The 13,822-nt window shown below is 40.0% G+C and overlaps 1 protein-coding gene across 2 annotated transcripts in view; it reads left to right on the forward strand.

The window, feature by feature from the left end:
* The first annotated feature begins 5,538 nt into the window (after positions 1-5,538).
* vstm4b (V-set and transmembrane domain containing 4b) overlaps positions 5,539-13,822 on the forward strand; it is a 33,653-nt gene continuing 25,369 nt past the window's right edge. For both annotated transcript variants that reach the window (XM_061966165.1, XM_061966166.1), the window contains exons 1-2: positions 5,539-5,673; positions 7,674-8,081. In XM_061966165.1, the coding sequence (XP_061822149.1) occupies positions 5,625-5,673; positions 7,674-8,081 (457 nt within the window). In that variant the 5' untranslated portion in view covers positions 5,539-5,624. The remainder of the gene's footprint in view (positions 5,674-7,673; positions 8,082-13,822) is intronic.

Genomic DNA, 13,822 nt, shown 5'->3' on the forward strand with positions numbered 1-13,822 from the left:
TCAACGACGCCAAGTGCCGCCAGTCGCAGCTCAACGACGACAAGTGCCGCCAGTCGCAGCTCAACGACGCCAAGTGCCGCCAGTCGCAGCTCAACGACGACAAGTGCCGCCAGTCGCAGCTCAACGACGCCAAGTGCCGCCAGTCGCAGCTCAACGACGCCAAGTGCAGCCAGTCGCAGCTCAACGATGCCAAAACCCGCCATACCAAGACCTAGACCAAGACCCGCCATACCTAGACCAAGACCCGCCATGCCTAGACCAAGACCCGCCATGCCAAGACCAAGACCAAAACCAAGACCCGCCATGCCAAGACCAAGACCAAGACCCGCCATGCCAAGACCAAGACCCGCCATGCCAAGACCAAGACCCGCCATGCCAAGACCCACGCCGAGCTTCGCCGCCTGACGCGCCACGCCGAGCTTCCACGCCGAGCTTCCACGCCGAGCTTCCACGCCTGCCAAGATGACGACGCGCCTGTCTCCTCGTCGGCCACGGATATGGCCGCTACCTGGTCGCCCGCCACGCCAAGTGCGCCCACCTCCCAGTCGGCCACGGATGTGGCCCGTCCCGGGTCGCCCACCTCGCCTGCTGCAGCGGCGTTCCACTCGCCGCCGCCACATGACTATGCCTCGATGGATTCGGGGCCACTTGGGCTGGCGACCCACCACCATGTCCCCCTCCCGCCCTCCCATGACTCTTGTTAAGTTTTTTCTTGGACATCTGGGATCTGTCCGTAAGGGGGGGGTTCTGTCATGTCTGTGTAATCATGTTTTGTCTTAGTCATGTTTTGTTTAGTTTCTGGCTTTTCACTCCCTTGTCTTGTTTGCATGATTACCCATTAGTTTCACCTGTTCCACATTTGGACTCATTGTACACTCTCGTTTGTCACCATAGCAACCATTAGTTTTCACCTGTCACGTCACGCACCTGTTTCACGTTTTGAGTCACGCACCTGTTTTCGTTAATCATGTCTGTGCTATTTAAGCTTTTCATTTTCTGTTGTTGGGGCTGACGACACCAACACATTTATGCTCTGTTCATGCCTGATACTTCTTTCCATGTCAATTCCTCAAGCAACTATTTTTGTCCAAGCCAAGTAAGTTTTGGTTCCATATTTATAGTCTTTTTGGTTTCATAGTTTGTTCTCCGCCATTGTGCGTGTTTATTGTTTGTACTTTTTTGCTATAGTCTTTTGGTTTCATAGTTTATTCTCCGCCACTGTGCGCGCTTTCATTTATTCCTTTTTTTTGATAATAATAAATCATGTACCTTCATTCCCGTCTCGCACGAGCCAACTTTCCGTTGCATCCTGGAAAAGCACACACCCCGGACCAAGTCATGGCAGTTATAGTGTCATGTATAGGGCGCGTGCTCCCCATTGAACAATTCAGATCCACATAACTTCTACTAATACTAGTTATTATTACTTTATGTAAGTGCTGTTATTCCGATCTATTTTTTTGTCCAATTTTAAATTGCATTGATTCGAAGATTATATTTGCCGTTCAGTTTCTCATTGCAATCTTCTATAAGTGCCCTCTTAAACTAAGCACCAGTAGGCTATGCAGTTATTGTTGTTGCTGCTGTTTCTGGTATTGCTTATTGTTCTCTGTTATATCAACACCCTCTCTCAAGTGAGGCCAAAATAAGCCCAGGCAGAAAACGGTGTTGCTGGTTGCTGTCTTTGTCCCTTGTCTTTGCTTTTTTTCTTTCTCGGATACACCAAATGAGTACTGTGTCATTTCTGTTTTTGTTTTTTTATTGCACTGTACTCCGGTGGTCTCTGAGTTCCTCAACCAGGTACAAGCAGCAGTTAACAATGTCAGTTATCTTTTTTTTTTATCTATTTCTTCTTCTCCACTATATCTGTCTGTGCCCTCTCAACCCCTTTAATCCTAGAAAATTAGAATAAAGAATACAATCACAACAATATTTTATTGAGTGTTCCAGTAAATATGTACCAGCCTAACAAGGCATGCGTACAGATTGCTCATAGTGCACTACTAAGCTGCAGAACAGGACATGTAAAATAACAAAAAAAGAGTGATTGCCAAAAACAGTATGAACTCTATCAGTATCCAATCTTATATTCGCAAACTAACACAGTTTAGGTCTTGAACATGTGTTTGTGGCATTATGCATACATACAGCATGGGAAAGCAACAGAAAAATGGGGAGATAATTAAAGTGTAAATATTCAAATAATCTTTCCAAAACATTATTTCTAAATAGAGTGCACCTATAGTGACTTTAATCTACATTTAAAACACTTCCTTGTGGTCCAGATAATGTATTGGAAATGCTTTGGTGAAAATTGTCCTAGATTTTTCTCCCAACTCACATACTTTTTGCTTATGTCTGCAACATGTAATTGGAGGTTAAATCACCAAAAATGATTCCCGGGCGCGGCCACCGCTGCTGCTCACTTCTCACCTCACCTCCCAGGGGGTGATCAAGGGTGATGGGTCAAATGCAGAGAATAATTTCGCCACACCTAGTGTGTGTGTGACAATCATTGGTACTTTAACTTTAACATATTGGTCTTTAGAGGCCTTCCCAGATTGCAAATGAAACCACGCTCCACCCTCTCCAAAGGTATCCAGTTTTATCTTTTAAAAATGTACACTGTTCAAATATATACAGTGCATCCGGAAAGTATTAACAGCGCTTCACTTTTTTCATATGTTGTTATGTTACAGCCTTATTCAAACATGTAATAATTCCTTTTTGTCTTCAAAATTCTACACGCAATACCCCATAATGACAATGTAAAAAGTTTTTTTTATTTAATTTTAGCAAATGTATTCAAAGTAAAAAACGAAAAATATCACATGTACCGGTACATAAGTATTCACAGCTTTTGCTCAATACTTTGTTGATACACCTTTGGCAGCAATTACAGCCTGAAGTCTTTTTGAATATGATGCTACAAGCTTGGCACACCTATCAAAGTCAAAGTCAGCTTTGTTGTCAATGTGCAAGGCATACAAAGAATCAAAATTGTGTTTCTCACTGCCCCATGCATAGACGAGACGAGACGAGACACAAATAGTAAAGTGCACGAGCACAACATAATATATGTAACTACTATGGTAGCAATAAAAAAAGGACAAAAATAATAATAATAAAAGTGCAGGTAGATGCGGCATAGTATTTTTACAAGTATTAAAACAAAGGTCTATATGATATGGATGTAAACAATTGTGTTTCAGCAGTGTACTTTGAAAAAGTAGTGTACTGTGATACTTAGCCGCCTGTTTAAAAAGATTGTACACATTTTTAAAAGAATATTTAACAATTTGTAGTAAACAAAAAAGCAATATAAATATTTCAAAAATCCTCAAAAATATAGACCACATATATAAAAGTTAGGTTTTTTTAGTGCAAAAGACAGGTAATAGCAGCAGATGTGTACAATTTGCAAAGTCATTTCTGTGGGTCTTGCAGGTGAGTTCAGGTTGTCTCTTGGGAAGAGCAGATTTGTATTTTTTTTAATCTTCCTGTCAACATCTTTGGGCAGTTTCAGCCAATCCTCTTTGCAGCACTTCTCAAGCTCCATCAGATTGGATGGGAAGCGTTGGTTTTCATCCAGGATGTCTCTGTACATTGCTGCATTCATTTCAATCTAGTCGAAAACCCGATGATCACTCTGTCAGAGCTACAGCATTCCTTTTTGGAGGGAGGAGAACCTTCCAGAAGGACAACCATTTCTGCAAAAATTCACCAATCAGGCTTGTATGGTAGAGTGGCCAGACAGAAGCCATTTCTTCATAGAAGTTTGCAAAAATTTGCACCTGAAGTACTCACAGACCATGGAAAACAAAAATCTCTGCTCTGATGAGTTAAAGATTGAACCCCATGTTGTAAATGCCAGGCGTCATGTTTGGAGGAAACCAGGCACCGCTAATCACAAGGCCAATAGCATCCCTACAGTGAAGCATGGTGGTGGCAGCATTATGCTGTGGGGATGCTTTTAAGCGGCAGGAACTGGGATATTGGTCAGGATAGAGGGAAAGATGAATGCAAATGTACAGACACATCCAGGATGAAAACCAAAACTTCCCATCCAACCTCATGGAGTTTGAGAGATGCTGCATAGAGGAATGGGCAAAGCTGTCCAAAGATAGGCGTGCCACGCTTGTGACATTGTATTAAAAAATACTTGAGGCTGTAAATTCTGCAAAAGGTGCATCAACAAGTAAATGCTCTGAATACCTATGTACATGTGATTTTGTTGTTGTTTATTTTTAATACATTTGTATTAAAAAAAAAATGTGACATTGTCATTATAGGGTATTGTCTGTAGAATTTTGAGGACAAAATTTAATTAATTCCATTTAGTAATAAGGCTGTAACATACTGAAATGTGGAAAAAGTGAAGAGCTGTGAATACATTTCAGATGTACTGTATATGGAAGATGCCACCGCTATTTTTTTTCCTAACATGTTGGAAATAAAAAAACTTCATAAACATTATATAAATTCAACAGTCACAGCATTATATAAACCTGCACACTGTCAAAGAAGCTGCTTTTAGCAGCCTTGATGTTAATGCATGTCGCTCCTTGGTGTTACTGAGCATGTTAAGATTAGATGAAAATAACACTTTATCCTACCTTCTCTTGAGTTTCCTCAATGTTGTGATGACGTTGCCTTTTTCAATGGCTAATCCAAATTTGTAGTGGCCCAAATGTCGTGGAAAAATAAACACAGAAGTATTTCTTTTATAGACATAGAAACGACGAAAAGACAAGGAATATTCAAAAGTTCAAGTGGTGGCAGTCTGCAGCTGTGTGGACTCAGCAGAGAAGTAGGAGGCTTTCCAACAAAATACGTTAAATAATGCCCACATAGGTACGTACGTCAATCTGTGACGTCACAGATGATGCACTGTTAAAAAAAAATATATTCCAAAACACCGCGAACAGCGGCATCCGAAACTGCGTGCAAGCTTACAGCCATGTGTCTGAACCTGGTGATTTGACGCTATGCGAGTATCCAACATTGCAACATTTATAAGTCACAAAAGATGAAAATCATCATAGGTTCCAATTAAAAATGTCTACGACTCTATTACATGAGGCTTTCATACTTGCATGATATTCATTTTTGTATTCAGACCATCAACCACACCAATACACCTCTCATGGGTAAACAACATTTACTGTATAATTCATCTGTATAAAGATCCAAATGGCCACACACAGGCAGACTGTTTCACCCCCTCCCTTGTCAAAATAAGTGCCTAAATAAAAGCCTTGGCTTGAGGTCTCTCCACAGCTGGAAGTGTGATTTTCTCGGCGTCACCCTCCACCACCGCCCTCCATCCTAAACACAGGAACTCACGTTTCCCCACTCAGTTTCCAGATGCAAAGAATGTGTGTGTGTGTGTGCGTGCGTGCGTGCGTGCCCACCTTCCTTTGGTGTGTGTTTTCTTGGTGAGCATGTGTGTGTGAGTCCGCAGGGGGGAGGGCCACAGGGGAGGTTCTGAGGAGAAATAGTGTGCAGTGTTTCATATTACACTGCTCTGTTGGAGGAGAAGAAGAGGAAAAGAAGGCGGAGGAAACTTTAAGCCACTTTTCCCTCACAACCATTGAACTTTATGGAGGCTGCAGTCGTGGAAAATGATCTCCTCTGTGGTCTTTGCTCTCCTGATTCAAGCGCTTTTTGGAGGTAGGAAAACTATGAACAGCCCTTCACTATCGTGCATGCTATCAGAAAGGATGTGACAAAGAGAATCTGTCTATAATATATAATCTTATGACCTATAAGGTTAGTTCTGTACTCTTGCAAGTTGCATCTGTGACAGCAAATTGTATTTTTCCTTTAGATTCTTTATGACAAAACTGGTAATGCACTTCATTTGAATGTCATGCAAAGTGTGTATTATTGAGTATTCATCACGCTACAAGTCATCACCAAAGTAATGACACTCCTCAGCATGATGCAGTGCAGTTCTACACTATTGTAAACTACAATAATGGACATTGTTTTTGTAATTAATACCTTTATGACAGTGTCAACCTGGTACAGTCTGGCCGGTCAAGGTAGATTTGCATCACATTGTCACATTTTTGTGGATAAATGTTCTTGGCTGGCATGAGATTCATTCTGCTTCAGTATGATGCTCATATTGCTTTGCCAAGTCGACCAAATGCTCTGTCGAGTTTTTGATGATTTATTACTTTGATTTGATGAATATCATACATTTCTTCTTCTAAGCACTATCCTTCACACTCACTTTCCTCCTTCCCATGGTTGGAAAACCAAGTTATGTTGATCTCTTGCTATAAGCTAATGCTAGCAAATAGAAACAGATGTTTTGGTCGGCCCTTACAGGGTTCACTGTGACATTAGTAGACTACTCCAACTGACGGCGAGGATGCTTGCAACTCAAATGTTTCGCTTGCAACTAAAGCATTACAATTAAGGTTGAGTGTTCCGCCATAAAACAAGAAGAAGAAAGAGGAGAAGATGCTCTTATCTCAAAACACTCTTAAGTTGGGGCACTCTTCAATTGAAGTACCACTGTGTATAAGAATTTCATGGGTGTATGCCTTCTCCATGTAGTCATGTTAATCTCTAGCTATAACAGGCCCGGGCAATTACCGAATTTTTCGGACTATAAGTCGCAGTTTTTTTCATAGTTTGGCCGGGGGTGCGACTTATACTCAGGAGCGACTTATGTGTGAAATTATTAACACATTACCGTAAAATATCAAATAATATTATTTGGCTCATTCACGTAAGAGACTAGACGTATAAGATTTCATCGGATTTAGCAATTAGGAGTGACAGATTGTTTGGTAAACGTATAGCATGTTCTATATGTTATAGTTATTTGAATGACTCTTACCATAATATGCTACGTTAACATACCAGGCACGTTCTCAGTTGGTTATTTATGCGTCATATAAAGTACACTTATTCAGCCTGTTGTTCACTATTCTTTATTTATTTTAAATTGCCTTTCAAATGTCTATTCTTGGTGTTGGGTTTTATCAAATAAATTTCCCCCAAAAATGCGACTTATACTCCAATGTGATTTATATATGTTTTTTTCCTTCTTTATTATGCATTTTTGGCCGGTGCGACTTATACTCCGGTGCGACTTATACTCCGAAAAATACGGTATTTTGACTCAGGAGCCACTTTATTTGAGAGAAAAAAAATTGTCTGGGGGTACATATACATACATTCATATATATATATTCAGTCCAGGCCAAAAGTTTGGACACACCTCCTCATTCAATGCGTTTTCTTTATTTTCATGACTATTGTAGATTGTCACTGACGGCATCAATACTATGAATGAACACATGTGGAGTTATGTACTTAACAACAAAAAGGTGAAATAACTGAAAACATGTTTTATATTCTACTTTCTTCAAAATAGCCACCCTTTGCTCTGATTATTGCTTTGCACACTCCTGGCATTCTCCCGATGAGCTTCAAGAGGTAGTCACCTGAAATGGTTTTCTAACAGTCTTGTGACTCAAAAGTTCTCGCAGCTTAAAGCATAACAATTAGCCTGAGACACAGCTTTTATCGCAACACACTCTTAAGTTGAGGCACAACTGTAATGTGAACTGAAAGTGACAAACCCTGCTAACTCTGTGGAAATTTGCCACTCAAATGTGATTAGCTTATATTTCTTGCTATTGTTTCGTCAGATTTGTGTTCTGCCATAAACGTCACCATCAGCCCTTCCCCCTTCACGGTGGCCCAGGAGGGCCAAAACATCACACTCAAATGCGCCGTGTCCCAACGACGCCGCAACGCCGCTTTACCCGTAGTGAAGTGGACCTTCCTGCCAGCGGGGTCAGATAGGCTGGATGATGAACTCCTCATCGCACGCGTCAACATGAGAAAGGCCCGTTTCTATGGGAACTACACTAAGAGCTTCTCAAGGCCAAAGATGAAGCTGACGGTGGTGAAGCAGGGGAAGATCTTTGACTTGTTGATTTTAAACGTGTCGGAGGATGACCGAGGTCTCTACATATGTCGGGTTCAGGAGTTTAAAAAGCACCAGGATCGCTGGAAGGCCTCGTCCAACTGCACAGCTACAACTGAACTCAGAGGTGAGCTCTAGAATTGCTTGACTTCTGCCATTTGGTACACTATTTAAGAGGAACAAAGGCTTTGTCATTGAGGTGGTACGTTGACAGATGCTACTTTTGTACCCTTGTAGCTTGCCCTAAAGCATACACAGTATAAATGATCTAATTACAGTCACGGTGTTTAAGTACTTAAACCACAAAGAAGCCTGGGCGTTAATTGGAAGCAGGTGATCATTGTTATTTCCCAAATTGTAAAGTAATTTATTGCTTAAAGTAAACAGACCGTTACGTTAATAAAAGTCCAGAGTGCATGCAAAAGTGGGACCCATAGCATTCAAATTTCCCCAACAAGTTGTTTTTCTGTATTTTTTTTTATTTCTCCTGAAAATGAATTTGGCAGTCTTTTTCCATAATATCAATTAGTTTTTAGGTAATGGGTAGATAACTAACTGTACTCGGGAGACCCCATTTCCATCGCCAGACTTGATATGCCGTCCCCTCTTGGCGTGACGTCATTTACAGAATTGGAGTCCTTTTATTTTAATTTTTTAACCAGAAAAGTGCCATTGAAAATAATAATCTCTTATTTAATGGAGTCCTGCACATTCATACACCAGTGTAGGTGTCACTGGGACCAAGGTGGGCAAAGTGTCTTGCCCAAGACACAACGGCCGTGATTAGGATCGAACCTTAACTAAAATAGGACTTTTGTCAAAGCTGGAACTAGAGATGTCCGATAATATCGGCCTGCCGATATTATCAGCCGATAAATGCGTTAAAATGTAATATCGGTAATTACCGGTATCGTTTTTTTTATTATCGGTATCATTTTTTTTTGTTTTTTTTAATTAAATCAACATAAAAAACACAAGATACACTTACAATTAGTGCACCAACCCAAAAAACCTCCCTCCCCCATTTACACTCATTCACACTCATTCACACAAAAGGGTTGTTTCTTTCTGTTATTAATATTCTGGTTCCTACAATATATATCAATATATATCAATACAGTCTGCAAGGGACACAGTCCGTAAGCACACATGATTGTGCGTGCTGCTGGTGCACTAATAGTACTAACCTTTAACAGTTAATGTTACTAATTTTCATTAATTACTAGTTTCTATGTTACTGTTTTTATATTGTTTTACTTTCTTTTTTATTCAAGAAAATGTTTTTAATTTATTTATCTTATTTTAAAGTACCTTATCTTCACCATACCTGGTTGTCCAAATTAGGCATAATAATGTGTTAATTCCACGACTGTATATATCGGTTGATATCGGTATTGGTTGATATCGGTATCGGTAATTAAAGAGTTGGACAATATCGAAATATCGGATATCGGCAAAAAGCCATTATCGGACATCCCTAGCTGGAACCCATTATCAATTCCCAGGTTGTGGGAACCGGTACCGTATTGATTCAAATGTGAAAGGTATACATCCCTAATTGTGACTATCTAACAAGAATGTACAAGAACAGAATTGCTCGACTTCCTGCTTCTGGTTACAATTCCTTGCCGCCTGTTCCTAGGTAGGATTTGCAGAGCACAAGTACCGTAGTTATGTCTAAAACTAAAAATTGAAGTGACTGATGAAGTTCAGTCATATACATTTATTTCACATTTAAGTCTGTATTAGATATGAACTATGTACTGTATGATGTAAATTGCACTGGATAAAATTGGTTATTTGAGTTTATTCAATCTTTATTTTAGTATTTTTCATTCAAATGGCGGATGATGGCCCTACTACCATTTGTTCTTTCAAACCAGTAGCCGTGGTAGTCTCTTACAGGATGACCTCACTGCGTTAATTATGCGGGGCGGAGACCTGACAGCTATTGCTGTTACCACAACAGAAGCACTGTCAAATCTTGTTTTGATAAAAGTGAAACCACATTTTTACACAGGCTGGTCTACAGAGATGTTATATGGCGCTGCAGATAGATTTTAAACAGCTCCCATATGTGATCAAGCTGTTTGAGGTTAAGACTGAACATTTCTGCGCAGCGTTAAATCTGCCCCGTCAGCAAAGAGCCATAAAGATGACCATGTGCCATTTTTATAACCAGTTCTGTAAAATAACCCTACATCACGCCGACAGATGTAGGTAACAGAGCTCAAGTTGCATGCAAAAAAAAAATGCAGACGTTCTACTGTGCTGTCTCTTGCAGGTTTAATGCATTTTCCTGCTTTTGATTTGGAGGGAGAAATGACATTGGTGGCGATCCAGCCTGGATATAAAAGCATCATCCGTGGCAATAAATTACGGCTTTGACAGAGTAAATGAACTTGATGTATGAGCAGAGGCAGTGTGGGGTTGTAGTGCTGCTTCTCCTGACTCACTGTGTGGAATGGATGACACATGTGGTACACGAACCTCTTTACTTAATAACAAAGTATATGGCAAAACTTTGTTTTTTTGTGTAAAATATACATTTTGTATTCACAGGCCAGCCCCACCCTATACACATCACAGGCTGTGAGCAGTGCCTCGTAATCCGTGGTGGGCCCCGTTTTGTGTAATTAAGTGCATGTAAAATGTCAATTAATAAATGACAGGGCAATTCAGATTACATTTTACCGCAACCCTATTCTTAGCCCTTTCCTGCTCTGTCACTGAAAATAGTCTAATGACATCTTTCCCCGAGAATTTTCACTTTATCGTGTGAGTGCGGGTCTTGTAAGGCACTTATACCAGGATTTTTTTTTACTTAAAAGTTATTGAACACTTTATATCTCATGAATTTGTTTTAGCACAACACATGCATCCAATTAAATTAAAGTTTGATTTAAAAAAGTATAACAATTTCTTATAAATAAAGTGTGGACATTTTTTGTAATGGGTGAAGGGGCCTCCAAAGAAAATTCTGTTTAGGGCTCCAATTTAGCCAGAAGTGTATATACAACTATTAAATACAAGATAAGCCGTAAGACAACATTAGCGTCGTAACTCACAGTCTGCTATTTGCCTTTTGAGAGGATGTCATTTGGACCAACAAATAAGGCTGTAGACCCCAAATTAAAAAAAAATCTGGAGAAAAACTATCTTCTAAATGTGTATTTTGGTCAATACAGTGATTGACTGTTGACTGTGTAGTTTAACTTTCACCCAACGTCAACTGAGATCAATGATCTTATCAACGTCAATGCAGGACAACAGGAAAAATAAAATAATTCACTCCAAGTAAGTGATTTATTGTATGTAACAGCACAATTTAACAACTTTAAGATAATACATATTTTATAAAATAATACAATAGAATGTACTACAAACAACTACAGTAATGTAATAATAATGTACAGCATTAGCATTAGCATTGGAGATTCGACTTCTACGGTATCTTCTTGCAGCTGCTTCTCCATCAAACACACCATCAGCAGCTTCTCCATATTTTCATGGATAAATGTCCACAATTTAAATAATATTTTAACATTTTTGACTGCCGTTAAACTCATTCTGCATTAGTATGGTGCAGACTAGCAGTGATACACTCGAATTGTTTCCCCAAGATGGCGATGCAATCGATCATGTTTTTGAAGATTTATTTCTTTAATTCAATGGATATCATCCACTTCTTCTCAGTGCTGTCCTGTACACTCACTTTCTTCCTTCCCATGGTTGAAAAACAAAGACATGTCCATCTCTATATCAGCTAATGCTCGTGAATAAGACCGGATGTTCACTGTGACATGAGTTGACTATGCAAATGACGACAAAGATGCTTATAACTCAAATTTGTTTCTGCAACCAAAGCATAACAATTAGCTCAAGTTGGGGCACTCTTGAGTTGAGGTACCACTGTGTTTTGGAAAGGAATCCATGGGTGTATGCCTTCTCCAGGAAGCAGCTGTTCCATTTTTTGTAAACTTCCTAATTTTCCTTTAGTTTTAAAAGTGTCAGTCGCTTTGTGAGCTTTGCACTTCCTGTCGCTGCATTTCATTGTAGAAAGATGGCAGTGACAAACACCTACCAGCTCATTGACTCCCTCTCACCTCTCTGTATGATTTATTTGTATTTTATTGTGCAATTAGCAATGATATGATGTCACACTTACACAGGGGCTATAAAAAAGCCATGGTGTAAATGTTTCTGTTATAGTGCATCTGGAAAGTATTCAGTGCTTCACTTTTTCCACATGTTATGTTATAGCCTCCAAAATGGCATAAATTAATTTTTATCCTAAAAATTCTACAGACAATTCAAGATAATTACAATGTGAAACATTTTTGCAAATTTATTTTAAAAAAAACAACAACAAAGAAATCACATACATATTCACAGCCCTTGCCATGAAGCTCAAAAGTGAGCTCAGGTACATCCTGTTTCAACTAATCATCCTTCATATATTCCTACAGCCTAATTGGAGTCCACCTGTGGTAAATTCAGTTGTTTGGACGTGACTTGGAAAGGCACACACCTGTCTATAAATAAAAGGTCCCACACTTGACTGTGCATAGAAGAGCACAAACCGAGAATGAAGCCAAAAAATTGTCTATGGAACTGTTAGACAAGATCGTCTCGAGGCACAAAACTGGGGAAGTGTACAGAAAAAACATCTGCTTCCTAAGGTCCCAATGCAGTGGCCTCCATCGTTGGTAAATGGAAGAAGTTTGTAACCACTAAGACTTTTCCAGATCTGCGGCTGTCCAAGCAGAGCGATCTTGGTAGAAGGGCCCGAGTCAGGGAGGTGACCAAGAACCCGATGTCACTCTGCCAGAGCTACAGTATTCCACTGTGGAGAGAGGAGAGCCTGACAGAAGGACAACCATCTCTGCTGCCATTCCTTTGTAAAAGTTTTCCAAAATGTACCTGAAAGACCCCCAGACCATTAGAAACTAAATTCTCTGGTCTGATGAGACAAAGATTAAATTATTCAGCATGAATGCCTGGCATCATGTTTGGAGCATGTCTTCACCAGGCCAAGACCATCCCTACAGTGAAGCATGGTAGTGGCAGCATCATGCTGTGTAAATGTTTTTCAGTGACAGGAACTGGGAGACCAGTCTGGATAGAAGGAAAGATGAATGCAGCAATGTACAGAGACAACCTGGATGAAAACCTGCTCCAGAGCGCCTCTTGAACTCAGACTCAGTTCATCTTTCAGCAGGACGACTCTAAACACACAGCCAAGATATCAAAGGAATGGCTTCAAGACAACTCTGTAAATGTCCTTATGTGGCCCAGGCAGAGTCCAGACTTGAATCCCTTTGAACATCTCTGGATCTGGAGAGATCTGAAAGTGGCTGCGCGCCGACTCTTCCCATCCAACCTGAGAGGTGCTGCAGAGAGGAAGGGGCCAAACTGGCCAAAGACAGGTGTGCCAAGCTTGTAGCATCGTATTCAAAAAGACTGTTAAAAGGCTGCAATTGTTCAACAAATTATTGAGCAAAGGCTGTGAATACCTATGTACGTGTGATTTTTTTATTTTTATTTTTTTAAATAAATTGGCAAAAAAAATTTAAAATAAAAATTTTAAATTCACATTGTCATTATCGGGACAAAAATTTATGTATTCTATTTTGGAGTAAGGCTCTAAGACAACAAAATTTGGGAAAAGTGCTGTGAATATTATTCGGATGCACTGTACAGTATATTGAAGATGTCATGCAAATAGAGACGGCCATCACATTGGTTTCGGCCCTGTATTCGGCCAAGTGCCCTCATTGCTGAGCGCAGTGCGCTAAGAAGGAACGGAACGCTTGCTGGTACACTTAGTAGAGAGGAAAGACTTGCATCAGCCTCATTTCATGTTTT

Source organism: Nerophis lumbriciformis, linkage group LG11 (genome assembly GCF_033978685.3).
Source record: "Nerophis lumbriciformis linkage group LG11, RoL_Nlum_v2.1, whole genome shotgun sequence".
NCBI lineage: Eukaryota > Metazoa > Chordata > Actinopteri > Syngnathiformes > Syngnathidae > Nerophis > Nerophis lumbriciformis.